The 18,794-nt window shown below is 38.2% G+C and overlaps 1 protein-coding gene across 1 annotated transcript in view; it reads left to right on the plus strand.

Annotated features, from left to right (window-relative positions):
* COG6 (component of oligomeric golgi complex 6) overlaps positions 1-18,794 on the plus strand; it is a 117,373-nt gene that overhangs the window by 18,296 nt on the left and 80,283 nt on the right. Inside the window, exons 4-7 of the mRNA XM_006873715.1 lie at positions 1,229-1,287; positions 12,664-12,775; positions 16,261-16,343; positions 16,692-16,762. Of these exons, the coding sequence (XP_006873777.1) occupies positions 1,229-1,287; positions 12,664-12,775; positions 16,261-16,343; positions 16,692-16,762 (325 nt within the window). The remainder of the gene's footprint in view (positions 1-1,228; positions 1,288-12,663; positions 12,776-16,260; positions 16,344-16,691; positions 16,763-18,794) is intronic.

Here is an 18,794-nt window from a genome sequence, read left to right on the forward strand (position 1 = left end):
ATTTTCAATAAAAAGTATTGACTGTTAACAAAACAAAAAAACAAAACAAAACAAAACTTAAGGGAGAAAAAATGACCAGGCTTACACTAGTCAGATAGTGATTTGTGTAATCCCTGAGGCGATGGCTATTAGTCACCCTCCAAGCCTGGAAACATTAAAATGACTAAGTATTTTTAAGTGTTTTCTCTGGTTAGCAGACCTATTCACCCTCCACTTGATGGATGTGTTTTTGTCTGCTTTATAGTTTCTGCTTCCTACTGACTTCAACATATGCGTAATTCTGGCTCACTCATTGTACCTTCCAGATGTACCCGCTGTGTACACCTGTGTCATGACTACACAGTTCTGTTTTCACTGCTGACATCTGTCACAGTCCCCAGTTCAAGCTCTTGGGAGAGAATCTGATTGGCTACATTTCCTATTTGTTTTAATATATATAATTCATGACTATTTACTTAGGATAGAATATCTTTTCATCAAGTTTTCGTTTCCAAGTCATTTCTGGCTGAATATGAAACTTGATCATAAGTAAAGCATTTGCCTCACATATTATCAGAATTATGTCTTTTAGATGGGGCCATCTCTATTCCTCACCAAAACCCTATGCACAAGGTATTTTATTCCAACTCTCCTAGGTTTATCTTCATCTCAGACATTTGTATTGAACTTCCACATCAGTGCCTTATTCTATAACCCTATTTAGATAACTCTTGTTATCCCAATTAACATGTCCATAGTTGTAATCATGTTCTTCTTTCCTAACTTGCTCTATCAGTGCTATTATTTCACTAAAAAGCATCATGGACTATAAAGTTCCTTAATCCACATCCTGGTACTCATCCTGAATACCTTTTTCTTTCTTGTATTGCAAACTCTGAATGAGTTTCTCTTATTAAAGGTAGTATATTAACTGAAAGGTTGGGGTTTGACTTCAGCCAGAGGTGCCTTGGAAGAAGGGCTTGGTCGTTCCTATTGGCAGATCACAGCTGTTGATAGTCCTGTGAAATACAGTTCTACTCTGAAACATGCGGGGTTGCTATGAGTTGGAATTAAAACTAGATAATAATGAGCTTTGAAACATCTATTTTAATTAATTAGACCTTTCATAAACTTCTGATTAGTGGACTGTAGTCCCATATGCTGTAATTCTGAACCTCAGTAAGTTGTGATGCTAGTTTTCTGAAGTAAAATTGGAATGTACTGATGTTAAATTTTTTCATAATTGTAGGCTGCGAAAGAACAGACTCAGGATTTAATAGTGAAAACCACTAAGCTTCAAGCTGAAAGGTAAGTTTCATTGTAAAATCACCTCTTGATTAATTTGGGGATTGAGTAGAAAGAAGATTATAGATAACTCCAAATTAAAGTTAAAATGTAATAATAAAAAATATAGTTCAAAACTGGTTCAGTATATTCAAAACTGTAAAGCAAACATAAGAATAAGAGTTTAAGAGCACTAAAATGATTTGAGGTATAAAGATCATAGTTGATGCTGTGTTATTTGTTTGCTATAGAATGTGGGTGTTTTCAGATTTTCAGTAATTTTATATTTCTCAGAAGTTCATTGTTTCTTCTTTTCTCCCCTGTACCCTAATTAAGAGTTAATTACACAGCTTCTTTTCAGATACACAAATATGCGTACTTATGTTTTTGATTGAATGAGTGACTAAAGGAAGCACAGTTGGAAGCAGTGCAATGAGTTATGTTGAATATTATTGTTCTAAAACTCATTGGCAATGCACTTTCATGATTTGAAGTAGTACACACAGAGCAAAGCATTCCACCAGGAGGCAGTGTGCCTTTCAACTCTCTACACTCAATAGCCAGGTATGTTACGTAAACCTCTTGTGTATTCTAGGTGATTCTTCAATAACATGGAGATATTGCTACCTTAACTGCTTATTATGCCCACATGCCAAATCCATCCCAACACCTGTTTTTATAAATAAAATTTATTGAAACACAGCCAGGCTTAATGTGTCTATACATTGTTTATGGCTGCACAGTGGCTCTGTACGATAAACACTGGACTGTGAAGCGCAAGGTCGGCAGTTGGAGCCCACCTGCTGCTCTGTAGGAGAAAGATGAGACTGTCTGCTCCTTTAAAGATTTACAGCCTTGGAAACCCTATACGGGGTTGCTCTGAGTCAGAATTGACTCGACAGCACTTAACAACAACAATGTGGATGCATTCATATTACTATGGCAAAGTTTAGTGATTATAATAAGGAGCTCTGTTATTGTAGCAGTTATGAATTGGGCTGCTAACCTCAGGGTCAGCAGTTCGAAACTACCAGCTATTCCGCAGGAGAAAGATGAGGCTTTCTGCTCATGTAAAGATTTACAGCCTTGGAAACCCTGTACAAGGTTGCTATGAGTCAGAACTGACTCCATGGCACATAACAACAGAGCCTCTGTGTAACCCACAAAGCCTAAAATAGTTATTCTCTAGCCCTTTATAGAAAGAGTTTTGCCCATCTAGTCAAGTCCAACAATTTTCAAACTGCAATTTAAGACCAATAGATTGAGCAGTCTTTTAAGGGGATTATTACTAACCTATAAGAAAATGAATTAAAAAAGAATTACATAGAAAATAGTCTGGATAAGTATTTTATGAAGCCTTTGTTTCAGTTTCTGGCAATGGTATATCTGTGGATGGATATTTGTTGTTTTTAAGTGCCATTGAGTAGTTTCTGACTCAGTGATCCTATATAGGGTTTCTGCGAGGAGCAACAGATGGATTTGAACCAGCAACCTTGTGATTAGCAGCCCAGTGCTTGTCCTACAACGCTGTAAGCAGGATACTGCAGGAGTCCATTTGGGGATAAGAATTAAGTCCTGTTCCCAAATTTTGTAGATTAATTTAATCCCCACTTCCTACTTCACAGTCGTCTTTGATGCCAACTCTCAATGCGTACGTTCTCTTTGATGAGAACCACCTGGAGCTAGGTTAGAGTTCATAAGTTGAAAAGACATTATGCTTCAGACTGCCAAGTAGGCAGATACTAACTGTATACTCAAGAGTCCACACATTAAGTTGATTCCAACCCACAGCTACCCTATGTTATGTGACAGAGTAGAACTGCTCCATCAGGTGTCCTAGTCTGTAATCTTTATGGGAGCAGATCACTAGGTCTTTTCTCCTGTGGTGCTTACTGGTCGGTTCAAATTGCCTACCTTTTCATTAGTATTGGGTGCTTAACCATTGCACCATTAGGACTCCTTCAGGACACCCATATCCACTGTCATCGAGTCAGTTCTGAGATCTTATATAGGGTTTTCCAAGTCTGGTCATTTTTATGGGAGCAGACAATCTAGTCTTGGTCTCACAGAGTGGCTGGTAGGTGTGAACCACTGACCTGTGGTTGCAGCCCAGTGCCTAACCACAGTGCCACCAGGGCTCCTTATGGACATGGCACTCTTATTGGCTGTAATTTTGGTTTCCCATTCCAGCCTCATGCTTGAGGGTCTCCCTTGCCTTTAGATACTGGCTCCCACTATTCCTTTGGGTTTGATAATTTGTTGGCATAAATTGCAGAACTCACAGAAATTACTATACTTTTGATTATAGATTTATTATGTCAAAAGGATATAGTTTAGGATCATCATTAGGAAGAGAGATGCATGATTTACAAGGGTTCCCAATATAGAACTTCCATATCCCAAAGAGGACACATCATCTTTCCTTCTGGGAAACTATTGACGTCTGTATTCAGAGCCTTTAGTAATTTCACCAAGTAGTCATGATGAGGCCTCATTGCATATGCGTGGTAAGGAAGTTATACTTCTGAATTAGTTGATAACTTTCTGGTTGAGTCAACCCTCATTTATTTTTAGCAAGAATCCCCAGTTGTGGTCTAGAGGTTTTATATAATAAAGATACCTTAGTTACTCAGGAACTTCTAAGTACTTCTTAGTAGGGGGCATAGTGGCTCCATACAATAAGGACTGGATTGCAAACCACAGGGTCCATAGTTCGAGCCCAGCAACTGCTTTGTTGGGGAAAGATAAGGCTTTCTGCTCCTGCAAAGATTTGAAGCCTCGGAAACCCCATGCAGGGTCATTACAACAACAACATCTCTTAGGAACCAAGGAAAAAGGCCAGATTGGTATCTTGTTTTGTTTGTAACATGATTCTTAACTACATAGTTAAAATGTGCTTCTTAATGAAAGTCATGGTCAACAGAATTTGAAAAATACTGTCCTTTAACAAGAATGACAAGTACATGGCCACTACACAGTGTGGCATCCATTAGTCTTGGCATTCATTCATAATGAGTTTGTAATCCTTCTGAGCATAGTTCCTTTGTCTTTAAAATATGATGGGAAATTATAAAGAGTGCAAAGTTGTAGGGTTACTCATGTAAGAGGACTCATAAATCAATGGAAATGTTCTCTTGCAGTTGGGATAGCAACCAGTATAACTTTATAGAAATATGGCACAAAATTAACAAAATGAAGTACTTTATGTACCTGTGTACTAATATCACTTTAAAAGCATTCTTAACAGATAGTATAAAACAAAGCAGTAATATTTTTTTACACATTTAGGAAATGGACTATTGAATGTTGAACATCTAACTCATGTTGTTGTTATTAAGTGCCATCAAGTCAGTTCCAACAGATAACAACCCTGTAGGTTTCCAAGGTGGGTTTGAACTTCTGACCGTGTGGTTCGCAGTTCAGGCCAATCCATTTTTCAAAATACAGCCCATTAAACTTTGGGGTTTCTTGACAAGGTTTAGGGATATGGAATTTGGGGAGTCAGAGCCTCTTGTGGTAATTTTAGTTAGAAGAGTTTTCCTTTTATCATACACTATATGAAGGATTTAAGTTTGGTTAAAAAAGATTTGACTGCTGAAAAAATGAAAGCCGTCAAAGTTTTAAGACTAGTTGAAAGGTATAATATAGACTATAATAATGCTTCTTGATTTTGTTCTTTATGCCAGAGAAAAAACGTAAAATTAAGTATTAAAACTTTATTGAAGCTTAAGCATAATTTCTTACCTTTAGAGCTGTAGTCCCCTTTTAGTGGTTATCTTCTCTTCCACTAAAATTTATTTTTATCTTTACTATGATTTCTGCAAGACAACAGGAAAGCACTTTAGTATAGTCCTCAGGGTTACACTATTGGAAGTTGCCGAGGTAAGAATTGAAATTAGGTAGTGTGACCCTAAAACCTCTTTTTTCATTTTGAGCTTACAGTTAATTGCACCTTACAGTTAAACAATCCTATCCTCAAATTGGTTTGTAATGAGTTAAGGTTGATCTGCAAATACATTTCTAGTGCTTTTCTGACTTTAGGATTTTTGAATCCTGACCTCTGTAACATTTCCTCAAAGATTTGAGAGAAGAAATTACATACTGGGATTGAAAGTAACACTAAGTGTGGAAAGTTACATGTAAGATACCAATAACAGAATCAAGATTTTCATAAAAAACTGAGGACATCTGCAAGAGTATGAATAGGATGATAAAGGGTTAAAAATGGCATAGGGTTGAAAAAATGGAAACGTTTATTTAGAAGTAGAGGACTAAGAAAGTGATGTTGATTGCCTTCAAATATTGGATGATCTGTCTTTTTTAAAAGCGATTGGAACTAGGTCTCAAAGTAGAAATTTAAATGTGACAAATTTTGACTTCGTGCATGGAAGAATTTTCTATTACAAATTTTTTTCCCGACTTCTGGAAATGTTAATATTGGTGTTAGGTGTCATTTGGAATGACCTGTGATGTTATCCTAATTTCTCTTTTTATTGTTCCCTCATAGTTCTGCTCTTCATGTACCCTACACTTTATCACGTGGGAAAACGTGTGACAATGTGTTCCTATAAAGATAACAGGCTTGGAAATCTTACGGGCATTTCTACTGTGTGCTATGGGGTAGCTATAAGTTAGAATTGACTTCATGACTGCATGTTTTTTATAGCTTTACACTATTGAAGTATGCACTGCTGCTAGGTTTTCACTAGTCAGTGGTTTAAGGAATGGATCTCGCCAGGTCCTCCTTCCTAGTCTGTCTTAGTCTGGAAGCTCCACTGAAACCTGTCCATCACAGGTGACCCTGCTGGGATTTTAAATAATAGTGGCATAGCTTCAAGCATCACAGCAACACACAAGCCACCATATGACAGATTGACAGATGAGTGGTGGTAGATACTCAGAGTATGACTGGGGAGTAGCTACCGCCTCAAAATAGAGTTGTGTCTGATGACGTGGCTGGACCTTTTATGTGGCACGACTCAAAATGAGAAGAAGTAGTTGTTAACATCTGTTAATAATGAAAATGTGGAATGGTCAAAGTATAAATCTAGAAAAATTGGATGTTGTAAAAAATTATTGGAATCCACAGAGGTTGATATCCTAAGCATTCTTGTTATTGCTAAGTGCCATTGAATTCGTTCCTACTCATAGTGACTCTGTACAAGGTCTCCAAGGAGTGACTGGTAGGTTTCAACTGTCCACTTCCTAGTTAGCAGTCCAGTGCTTATCTCATAGCACCACAAGAGGACTCCTTAAGCATTAGTGAACTGAAATGAACTGGTATTGCCTATTTTAAATCAGGTAATTATATGGTCTGCTATGCTGGGAATGACATATTAAAAAGGAATGATACTACATTCCTTGTTAAAAAGAACATTTTAAGATATATCCTGAAGTTCAGTACTGACAGTGATAGTATAATATCCATACACCTATAAGAAAGTCCGGGGACTATTATTCAAAATTACCCACCAACCACTAATGGCCAAAGATGAGGAAACTGAAGATTTTTACTAGCTTCTGCAATCTGAAATTGATCAAACATTCAGTAACAATACATTGATAATTGCTAGTAATTAGAATGACAAAGTTGGAAACAAAGAAGAAAGATCAGCATTTGGGAAATGTGGCCTTGGTAATAGTAATGATGCTGGGGATATCATGATAGAATGTTGCAAAATCAGTGACTTATTCATTGGATATACATTTTTCAACAACATAAGCAGTGACTCTACATGCAGACCCCACTGGATGGAACACACAGGAATCAAATAGACTCTGTCTGTGGAAACATACACTTAACAAGAAAACAACAACATGAGAAGAACGTTTAGTGAAGCAGGAAGCATCACAAGAAGATGAAAGGAATACGCAGAGTCACTGTAACATCAATTCTGTTCCTGTACTTTGGAGTCAGTTCCAACTCATAACCACCTTGTATAGAGTTTCTGAGGCTTTTTAAAGCTTTGTGGGACACTAGAACCCTTTGGCACTGTAGGTAAGCACTGGACTGTTAACTGCAAGGTTTAAATCTACCAGCTGCTTCTTGGAAACCCTATACAGGGTCACTGTAAGTCAGAGCTGACTCACCGGCATCTAAGAGCACTGGCAGCTCTGGGAGCTCTGGTGATGCTGTAGGATAAGCACTGGGCTGCTGACTATAAGGTAAGCAGTTCACTCCCGGTGGCAGTTCCGTGGGAGAAAGATGAGGCTGTCTGTTCCTGGAAAGATCGAGAGCCTTAGAAACCCTATACAGGGTCTCTAGGAGTCTGATCATTTCGATGGCAGTGAGTTTGTGTGTTTTTTTTTTAACTGCTCCATGGTAGAAAGTTCTGATCTGCTCCTGAAAGGTCACAGCCTGGAAGGCTCTATGGGAGGGCTGTTCTACTGTCACATGGGTTACCGATGCTTTAGAATCAACTCAATTGCACCTAACAGTAACACTTGTAGAATAGACAGGGATTATATAGCCACAGGCTCTGTTGTTAAGTACCATCAAATTGGTCCCAATTCAGAGCAACCCTGTATAGGGTTTCTGAGGCTGTGAATCCTTGTAGGAGTAGAAAGCCTCTTCTTTCTCCCACAGAGTGACTGGTGGGCTCAAACCATTGATCGGCAGTTCGAAACTACCAGCTGTTCCATGTGAGAAAGATGAGGCTCTCTGCTCCCGTAAAGATTTACAGCCTCAGAAACCCTGTGCAGGGTCACTGTGAGTCGGAACCGACTGCACGGTACGTAACAACAACAACCATAATCTCATATGCAACTTTTTCATAGTCTTTTTAAATTTTATTTTATTGTGAATTGAGTGATAGTTTACATGGGAGAGCATCATCTTTACATTCATCCTGTCATATTTTGTTTCATTGCAATGATTTCAATTCTCTCCATGCATCATCTTTCAACAGCATTTGCTTTCATTCCAATTCCTCTGTTTTTGTTTTTTATTTTGAACGTACACAGAAGCACTCAGGAATATATAACCATCCAGACAACCAGAGGGTATGTCCTGAATGCCAGCACCCCCAGCCACTAGCACACAGCCCCTCTCCCTCCTTGAGTCCAGGGTCCCCAGCTGCTCCATTGCTCTATGTCTTCATCTCTGCCTCCATCTCTGGCATCACTACTTCTCTGGATGGGGTCCTGCACTCTGCTCGTCTCCCTTGATGGTCCCAGGGTCCTCCGTTCCTGGGCTGCAAGATCAACCATTCCCTTCCTTTTGTTACAAAATGCCCACCTTTACATTTGCAACATTCACAGTCAGTCCTGATAGCAATTATTCACTATTGAACCACAAGAGTCTTACCCTATTTCCTCTCACCATCTCCATCTAGACAGGTTGTGCCTTTGTTGCACCCCCTCCCCCCATTTTGGGTAGTGAGTGTCTAAATTGCCCATCTCTGTAAACACTGTACAGAGGGAAGGTGAGAATAGCCTTTTAATAGAAACTATTTATTTCCTTTAAAATTTATTCTGAGAATCCTTGAAATGATTGGGCCCAGTGTTGGAATCAATGAATTATGGAATGAAGTAAAATGTATCTCAGGATTCTAAATGTTTGTTTTGTTTCCAAACATTTTTTAAAAAGTTTTTTATTGTGAAACTGAATGATAGTTAACATGGGAGAACATTGGCATTACACCATCATTTCATTGCGATGATTACAATCTCTTCTCTGCAACGTTGTTCAACAGTATTTGCTTCCATTCCCTTTGTGTTTTTTTGGGGGTGGGAGGGGTGGGGGGGTGATGTACACAAAAACACTCAGGAATATATAATCCTTTAAACAACCAAAGGACATTTTCTGCAAGCCTGCCTCCTGGCCACCAGCACCCAGTCCCTCTCTTTCCATGAGTCCAGAATCCTCAACTGCTCCCTCTGTCCATGTCCTCATCTCTGCCTCCATCTCTGGTGTCACGGTATCTCTGGATAGGGTCCCATATTTCGCTCATACTCTTCTCCATTGATGGTCCTAGTGTCCTCTGTTTCTGGACTGTAAGATTAACTACTCCCCTGCTTTTGTTATAAAACTTCTACGTTTACAGTTGTGACAGTCGCAGTTAGTCATGACAACAATTACTATTGAATCATAAAAATCTTATCTCCATTTCTTTTCACCAGACCCATCTAGACAAGATGAAAACTATTCAGTGGGGTCTCTACCTTCCTCTGCACACTCTTAAGCTAGACTCCCTCTTCAAAACTTGTAAGTCAGTCACTTCTTGCCTTTATCATGCCCTCATTTTTAGATAGCCAATGTCTAAGTTGACCGTCCCTATCAACCCTGTATACAGAGGAGACAGATTGATACTTAATGTGAAGATTCCTTTCCTCTTTGTTGGTATTATAAGCTACTACATCCATAAGTACAGGTCAAGTTCATCAAATTGTAGCAATTTACACTCCTTTCTTTATCATTTAAATTTTTTTTTTTTTTTTTTTTTTATCTTCCTCTAGTGGGAGTTCTGATTATCAAGCCATTGAAGCTAGGTTGGATGGGTACTATCTTCAAGTTTGGGTGTTATTGTGTGTCTCCCCTTACTTGGTATCACAGCTTTCTGTCCCTGCATCAAGGAGGTCATTGCGTGGGGATCTTGATGTCCAAAGGACACACTCGACTTCCAGCCCTTCTTTGATGGTAGTGAGATTCCCCCTTCTGCTTCTGAGATGACTCATTTTCCCTATCAGTGTCTTCTCCCACTCTGTCTTACTCAGAGCCATCATGAAAATGTTGCTTGGTGGGAGTCTACAAACACTGTGGTTAGAATAGACATTAAATAATTCACTACATCACACTTACGCATTGTAGCTCCCCACTAGCATCAGTTGAATGTGTGAATACTCCCAAGCCATTAGACTATTTAAAACTGATTTTCTGTCAGAATGATGGTGAACATTTACCTGGAAAGAGTATATGAAGTAAAACTAAAAGTGATTTGCAAAATAAAATGTTGTTGTTAAGTGCTGTTGAGTTTCCAAGGAGGGACTGGTGGGTTTGAACTGTCAACTTTGAAGGTAGCAGTTCAGTACTTATCCTACATGGCCACACCAGGACTTCATAAAAATAGAGTAGACTTTATCTAATCACATCCTTAAAGTTTGTTATCTTGAGATACCAAACCTTTGTTTTAAAAATAGAAAGACAGACTACTTCCAAAAATTAATAGAAAAATAAAATTTGAATGGTAGTGAAATTTTTCCATAAACTTTTTAACTCATGATCATTGTTAAAAATATTTTTGGACCATTCTTTGGTAGCTATAAAACTCTTGGTTCTGTGTCTTTATTTCATGGATAGATTTTAATATACTGTCAGCCATATTATTTGGAATGAATTTTAATGCTTAAGCGATATGATTAATATGTGTCATACTAGTTTTAGTTAAAAAAAAAAATGCAACTGTGAAACACATACACACACACACAAAAACCCAAAACCCCAATTTTCCTGTGCCATAAATTAATTAATTTTAATGCTCAATTCAAAAAAAGTTTCCAAAAGGTTTAGTTGAAATGGCTAATAAGTATAGTGCTAAGGAAATCTATAAAGTTGTTGTTTTTTACTTACTTTAAACCTTGTACTTGGAGCTTTTGGACTATAAAACTAAGTCTATTGTTGTAACTTTTGAAATCAATAAGATAAGGACATATGTCACTGAAATCTGCATCAGTTTACTTAGGAGACTATCATTTGTAATGAGCACAACATTACTGCCATCTGGAGGACTTCTGTTGCTGCTTTCTGGGTAGTTCAGTCAGGGCGTTTGATTCTGTGAATAATACTAATGAAGTAATTTTCTTTATATATCTTCAGGTCTGACAGAGTGACAAGTTTTCATTTCTCCTGCGGTTTGTGATTAGGCAGATAGTGAGCTAGTGCTCCTAACTTGTGTTTAGATGGTGACTGGGCCTAGTCGTTCTCTTGGTCCTTGCAATTTGTATTTTAAACAAGACTGTGCCTTTCCCTAACAGTTAGTTTAGATGGACTGTATTCAAATAGTATAATTTAAAAGATTTAAAATTTTCTTTTGACTATTGTTTAGTGGCATCAAGTTGGTTTCTACTTGTAGTGACCTGTATTGGGTTTCCAAGGAGTGGCTGATGAGTTTGAACCCCAGGACCTTGCGGTTCAAACTGGCCTTTCATTCCTGTGCTTGTCCTTCAGTGCCACAAGTATGTAGAAAAAGTGGAGAAGTGATTTATACCTTATTGAGGAGTTAGTAACTATGCTCTTGATTTCTGTTTCCAAGCTAGAATACCAAACAGTAGACATAAGTTTTAGCTATTGTGTACTGTATTGCACTGAGAGGAAATTAAAGGAAAGCAGCTACATATTTCTTTCCTGTAACTAGCCTTGTTGTTACAAGGTGAATGACTCAAGTCCATGTCCATGACTGTGGATTGTAACACAGAGGCCATTTGTGCATATATTTCTTTCCTGTAACTAGCCTTGTTGTTACAAGGTGAATGACTCAAGTCCATGTCCATGACTGTGGATTGTAACACACTGGCCATCTGTGCATATATTTCTTCCTTTGGCACTCCGTTTACTCTGTGAAAGTATCTGAAGTAAAACAGTGTCCGCTAATCTTATCAGCCAGTATTTAAGGTAGAATCAAAGCTTTAGTAGAAGGCATGGAGGGTCTACCACATCTTAATTTTAGAAGTAGTTTAGTCAGAGGCTGTATGAATAGTAGCCAACATAAGGCTAATTCCCAAAGTGTGAGGAAAACTTGTATCCTCACTTTCTCATTGTAGCATTCTGTTGTCACTGTCTTGTAAACACCAACCACTCATAAAGTCAGGTTATGACTTTGTTCTTCAAGCCAAATAGGCACATGCCAGGCTTTCTCTCTGCTAGTTCTCACTGCCCCTGGTTGAGTTGATAATTCATGAGAATGACTCAGAACTCATGGAAATGGTCACCTATACTTATAGTTAAAAAGGACACAGATGACAAGATGTATCAGATGTGATCTGGCAGAGTTCCCAGCACCACAGGCTTCCATTGTCCCCAGGGACATGCAGCATAGGTGTTCTCACTAATCCTTGAAGCGTCAGAGAGCACTCCAAGGTCCCAACACCCCTAGCCATTGGCATCTCAGTGAATATGCATGACTTGGGATTTCATGCTTAGTAATGATCTACCCAGTCAGTGAATATGTGTAATTATATTACCACCCCCTAGCCCCTTTCCTGAAGTTAATTCTCTCAGAACGGGGCTTCTGCATCCTTTACTTACCAGGCTGCTTTAGAAAGATAGCACCTAAATTGTCCAGGCTATTTTCACAAACCAGAGTCAAAGGGCCAAACTAAGTTCTTTGTTCCATGGAGATAGAATTTGTTTTAAAGTTATGCAAATGTATAACATGCTTGATTTATTGTTTTGTTTTGTTATAGTCAAAGATTAGAAATAAGAGCACAAGTTGCAGATGCCTTCTTATCCAAGTTCCAGCTGACACCTGATGAAATGAATGTTCTCCGAGGCTTGAGAGAGGGACCTATTACTGAGGTATCCTGCGTTCTGTCATTTTGGTTTAAAGCATACCTCTTACAGATCTGTGGGGAAATAAATCCGTGAAGGCTTTATTTTCACATCTGATAAACAAAAGCTATAGATCTAAAAATATTTTAAAATTATATATTTGCTTGAAAATAAAGTGGTATATATTTTAAATGAATGTTTCCATTTTTATTTTTGAACTAATTGTTGTTTGATGCCATCCAGTCACTCAGTCTCCATGAAGGTCTTCTTCTTATTCAGAGTAACACATGCATTGTTTTTAGAAATCAGAAAGTGCACTCTGCAAGGCTTATCATTAAAAACACTTCCACTCCTCCCCATCCATCGCTAACCTTTAGCAACCATTTGCAGTGTTGCTAATTGCCTTTTTTTTTTTTTTTTCTTATTCTATGTTGTAGATCTAATTGGTAAAAAGAATATGTTATGATTATGTTAAATTTTTAAGTGGATTTTCTATCTATCCTGAAATATGAGGATTTCGTTTCTTACCTTCCTCTGTTCTTTCCTTCCAATACAAATATTCATACATTCACACATCTTCATTCCTCATAGTATTCCTCATATTAACATTTTCTGTGGACAGTACAATGAATACACGTTCTTTCTGTTTCAACTTTTGTTTTTCTTAGAATTAGAAATGTGAATCTTTAATCTCATTGATTTTTTAAAAATCATTATTCTTTTCAAATTCACTGGCAGAGCTATAAACCTCTTAATATGAGGGAAGTGTTTAATTTCTTTCTTTTTTATTGAAGACATTTAGAGGAATTCTTTGAACTCCTAACTGGGATGGAGTGTAAATCTAAGCCTACTGACATCATTCTGAGCATCTTTTTTTTTCTAAGTTTTTTTTTTTTATGAACTGAGTGATAGTTTACATGGGAGAACATTGGCTTTACACCATTTCATTGCAATTACAATCTCCTCTGTGCATCATCATTCAACAGTGTTTACTTCCATTCCCTTTGTTTTCTTTTTTTTAGGGGGGTAGGGGGTGATGTACACAAAAACACTCAGGAATATATAATCCTTTAAACAACCAAAGGACATATTCTGCAAGCTTGCCTCCTGGCCACCAGTACCCAGTCCCTCTCTTTCCATGAGTCCAGAGTCCTCAACTGCTCCTTCTCTCCATGTCTTCATCTCTGCCTCCATCTTTAGTGTCGCTGTTTCTCTGGATAAGGCCCTTCATTCCAAATGTGCTCTTCTCCTTTGATGGTCTAGGGTCCTCTGTTTCTGGTCTGTAAGATTAACTACTACCCCGTTTTTGTTATAAAGCTTTTACCTTTACAGTTGTGACAGTCACAATTAGTCATGACAACAGTAACTCACTATTGAATCATAAGAATCTTATCTCCATTTCTGTTCACCAGACATGTCTAGACAAGATGAAAACTATTCAGTGGAGTCTCTATCTTCCTCTGCACACTTTTAAGCTAAACTCCCTCTTGAAAACTTGTAAGCCAGTCCCTTCGTGCCTTTATCACCCCCTCATTTTAGGTAGCCAATGTCTAAGTTGCCCATCCCTAGCTACCCTGTATACAGAGGGGGTAGGATTGATACTTTGATGGGAAGACTCCTTCCCTCTCTGTTGGTATTTTGAGCTACTACATCCATAAGTATAGGTCAAGTTCATCAAATTGTAGCAAATTATACCCATTTCCTTTATCAAAAATGGTTTTCTTAAATCTTCTTCTAGTTGAGTTCTGATTATCAAACCATCGAGGCTAGGTCAGATGGGTACTTCAGCAAGTTTGGGTGTTCTTGTGTGTCTTCCCTCACTTCATATATCAGCTGGACGGTTCACCCTCCATGTCTGTGTCCCTGTCTATGGGCCATTCTGAGCATCGTTTGAAAGGTACCGCTATTGTCTTACCAAGAATCATGGTGGGGTGTTGTAAAGATAAGCACTGGATTACTAACCAAAAAGTCAGCAGTTCAAACCCACCAACTGCCCCTCGGAAATCTGATATAGGGTCAGTATGAGTATGAACTGACTCAACATCTACAGATAAGAATGGAAGGAACACTGGCAGTATACAGTTTATGTGGTTATGCATTGGGCTGCTATCTTCAAGGTCTCCTGCTCCACAACAGAAAGATAAGGCTTTTTGCTCCCATAAATGTTTATAATAAGCCTTAGAAACCCTATACAGACTTGCTGTGAGTCAGAACTGACTCGGTGGCACATAGCAGCAGCAGCAGGCAAGAATGGGACCGATTACCTGGGTGTGGGAATTAATTGCTGAGTGGATTTGGTAGGGATATATGATTTATTAGTACTTACTTCCCTTACCCTTCAAGGAATGTTGCACATTTGAAATACTTGTCATCTCACCCTGTGTCCACTTGTAAGAAAGTAGAAAAGGTTTCTGGCTTTGTTGTTAGGTGCTGTCATGTCAATTCTGACTCATAGTGACCCCAGACACTACAAAACAAAACACTGCCTGGTCCTGTGCCAGCCTCACAACTATTACCATGTTTGATCTCCTTGTTTCAGGCTTAGTGTTAATCTGTCTCATTGAGGGTCTTCATCTTTTTCATAAGGTATCCAAGCATGATACCCTTCTCTAGGAACTGGTCCCTCTGAATAACATATCGTATATTAAAAACAACAACAACATGATTTTCACGTTTGGAACCTTATTTGCGGCTATCTGGAAGCTATAAGGTTCCAGTACATTTTGCTAAAGGAAAAGAATAAATTTGATGTTTAGCATCAGCCAACTTCTATATATAATGAGTTTTTCAGATGTCCAATTCTAAAAAAGATATATAAAACATTGTTTTGGGTGATAAGAATGCTGTGTATAATTATATCTTGAAATATGTAATGCATTGTACATTTTGCTTTCTATAATTATCTTTAGGTTTGCATTTCTTTCTCACTAGATTGTATGCTTCTTGAGGACAGGGATTATATATACACATATTTATTTATTTAACTTTGTGCCCCTGGCATCTAGCACTCTCTGGCAAATAATGTTTCTGTTGTGAAGTGCCGTGGAGTTGATCATGACTCATTGTGACCCTGTATAGGGTTTCCTAGGAGCAGCTCGTGGGTTTGAACCACCAACCTTGTGATTTGCAGTCCACTGCTGATCCTACAGCACCACAGGCATTGAATTAATCTGTTTTAAAATTAGTATTAATGCATATTTCATAATACATATTTTACCTTTTATAAGATCAGTATAGGGAGGCTTCATTAGAATGTTTTTGTGTGCCATTGAGTTGGTTCCAACTCATAGTGACCCTGCATAGTGTTTCTAAGGAACAACTAGCTAGTGGGTTTGAACCTCCAACTTTTTAGTTAGCAGCCCAGTACTTATCCTACAGCACCACACCAGAGGTCCATTTCATTAGAATAGGTGACATAATTTATTATCCTTTTGTAGTAAAATTTCAGTTAATGTATTTTTATCTGGAAAAAAAAAAAAAGGAATTTTAAAGTCATGTCCTTAATTTTGAAGGATTTCTTCAAAGCATTGGGAAGAGTAAAACAGATTCATAATGATGTGAAAGTTCTCTTGCGCACAAACCAACAAACTGCAGGGTGAGTAACCTTTTGGAAGTAATTGCATTGCCCCTTATATAATATCAATATATGTTATTTTTAAAGTGCTTGACAGTTGTGAATTAAGAGTTTAATCTTTATTTACCTTTGGATAAGGAGAAGATTAATGTAACAACCTTAAAGTAAAACAGCAGTTAGATAAATAAGTAATGATGTTGAAATTTGAAGACATTTATTCCATTGAAAATAACATTCATAAGTCATTTCATACAATAAGAAGTTAATATAGTATAACCAAATCATTCTGTAATCAAACAAGCTCATTAGGTGCTTAGATGTAGCTGTTGGCTAAGTTTAAATTGTAATGAATCTTTAAAATGTTTATAGTTTAGAAATTATGGAACAGATGGCCTTGCTTCAAGAAACAGCTTATGAAAGACTTTACCGATGGGCTCAAAGTAAGTTAGATTTTTTTCATGTGGTATGAATTCATAAATGCTAGAAATTGATTTTTAAATTTCACTTGATCTTTCTTTTTATATTTTTATCTTAGTATTTAAAAAGTATTTTAAAAAACCTTTTGTGTTTGAATAGATTGTGCTTCGTTGCTCTTTGGAAACCCCTACAGGATCGCTATGAGTCGGAACCAACACAATGGCACATAACTATCAACCAAGCACTACAGTTAATTAAGGATGGGAATAAAAAAATATATAGATAGTATTTCTGCCCTGGATTACTTAAAATTCCCTGGCATGTCTTGTTATTTTATAACTATATTATAAAGGAGGGCGTACTGTTGTGTGCTGTGGGATAAAGTACTGGAGGACTGCAAGACTGGTTTGAACTACACGGTTGACAGTTCAAACTCATCAGCCACTCCTGAAACCCTATACAGGTTTCCATGAGTCAAAACCAACTCTACAGCACTTGACAAGTACAACAGGATTATGAAGGATGGGAGCACTCTGGCTTTGCAGTATAAACACTGGCCTGCAAACCACAGGGTCGGCAGTTTAAGCAGCTGCTCCTTGAGACAAAGATGAGGATTTCTGCTCCAGCAAAGATGTACGCAACCTTGGAAACCCTCCGCAGAGTTGCCATGAGTCAGAACCAATTCATTGGCACTTAATAACAACAACAATTATAAATGATGTATTACTTTTCTATTGCTGCAATAATAGGTCACCACAAACTCAGCAGCTTAAAGCCACCCAGATTTATTAACTTCTCAACTGTAGGTCAGAAATTTGACATGAGGCTCAATAGGTTAAAGACAATAGGTTGGCAGATCTGTGCTCCCTCTGGAGGTTCTAAGGAAGCCTCCATTTCCTTGCTCATTCAGATTGTTGGCAGAACTTAGTTTCTTGATGTTTTAGGACTGAGGTTCCAGTTTCCTTGCTGGCTGTCAGCTGAGGTCTTACCCAGGCTTCTAGAGCATTCTTTGACTTGTGGCTTTCTTCTTTTATCTTCTAAGTCTGCCATAGAGGGTCAGTTTCTCTTAAGCTCTGAATCTTTCCTGCTTGTTTTTCAGGCTTATGTCTCTGATTAAATCTTTTACCAGCCACATCTGTTTTTAAAGGGCAGCAGGGTCGGAGGTTCAAACTCTCACCAGCCGTTCATTCGGCACCCTATACAAGTTGCTATGATTTGGAACCAACTCAGTAGCACTTAACAACAACAAACTTGTGGTTATCTTACAGTGCCACACCAGGAGCCCATATTGACTTAAGATGATACAACCTTGCTTGCTGAAAGTGAATAGGACTTAATTACTGATGTCGGTATGGATTACATCTCAATGTAAAGAAAACAAAAATCCTCACCACTGGACCAATAAACATTCTTATCAATGGAGAAAAGATTGAAGTTGTCAAGGACTTCATTCTTCTCGAATCAACTATCAACACTCATGGAAGCAGCAGTCAAGAAATCAAATGACATACTGCATTAGACAAATCTGCACAAGAACTTTTTTAAGTGTTAAAGAGCAAAGATGTCAGCTTGAGGACTAAGGTGTGCCTGACCCAATCCATGGTATTTTCAGTAACCTCATATGCATGTGAAAGCTGGACAGTGAATATGGAAGACCATAGAAGAATTGATGCTTTTGAGTTATGGTGTTGGAAGAGAATATTGAAAGTGCCACGGGCTGCCAAAAGAGCCAACAGATCCATTTTAGAAGTGCAGCCAGAGTGCTCCTTGGATGCCATTATGGCCAAAATTCTTCTCTCATACTTCAGACATATTGTCAGGAGGGACCAGGCACTGGAGAAAGATATCATGTTTGGTAAGGTGGAGGGTCAGAGAAAAAGAGGAAGATCCCTACCAAGATGGATTAGCCAAGTGGCAGCATGGACGGACTCAAGCGTGGCAACAGTAGTGCGGTTGGCCCAGGATCAGGCAATGTTTTGTTCTGCTCTGCATAAGGTCGCTATGGGTCGGTACCAACTCGATGGCACCTAACAACAACAACAACAACAACAACAA

Source organism: Chrysochloris asiatica, unplaced genomic scaffold (assembly GCF_000296735.1).
Source record: "Chrysochloris asiatica unplaced genomic scaffold, ChrAsi1.0 scaffold00250, whole genome shotgun sequence".
NCBI classification, from domain to species: domain Eukaryota; kingdom Metazoa; phylum Chordata; class Mammalia; order Afrosoricida; family Chrysochloridae; genus Chrysochloris; species Chrysochloris asiatica.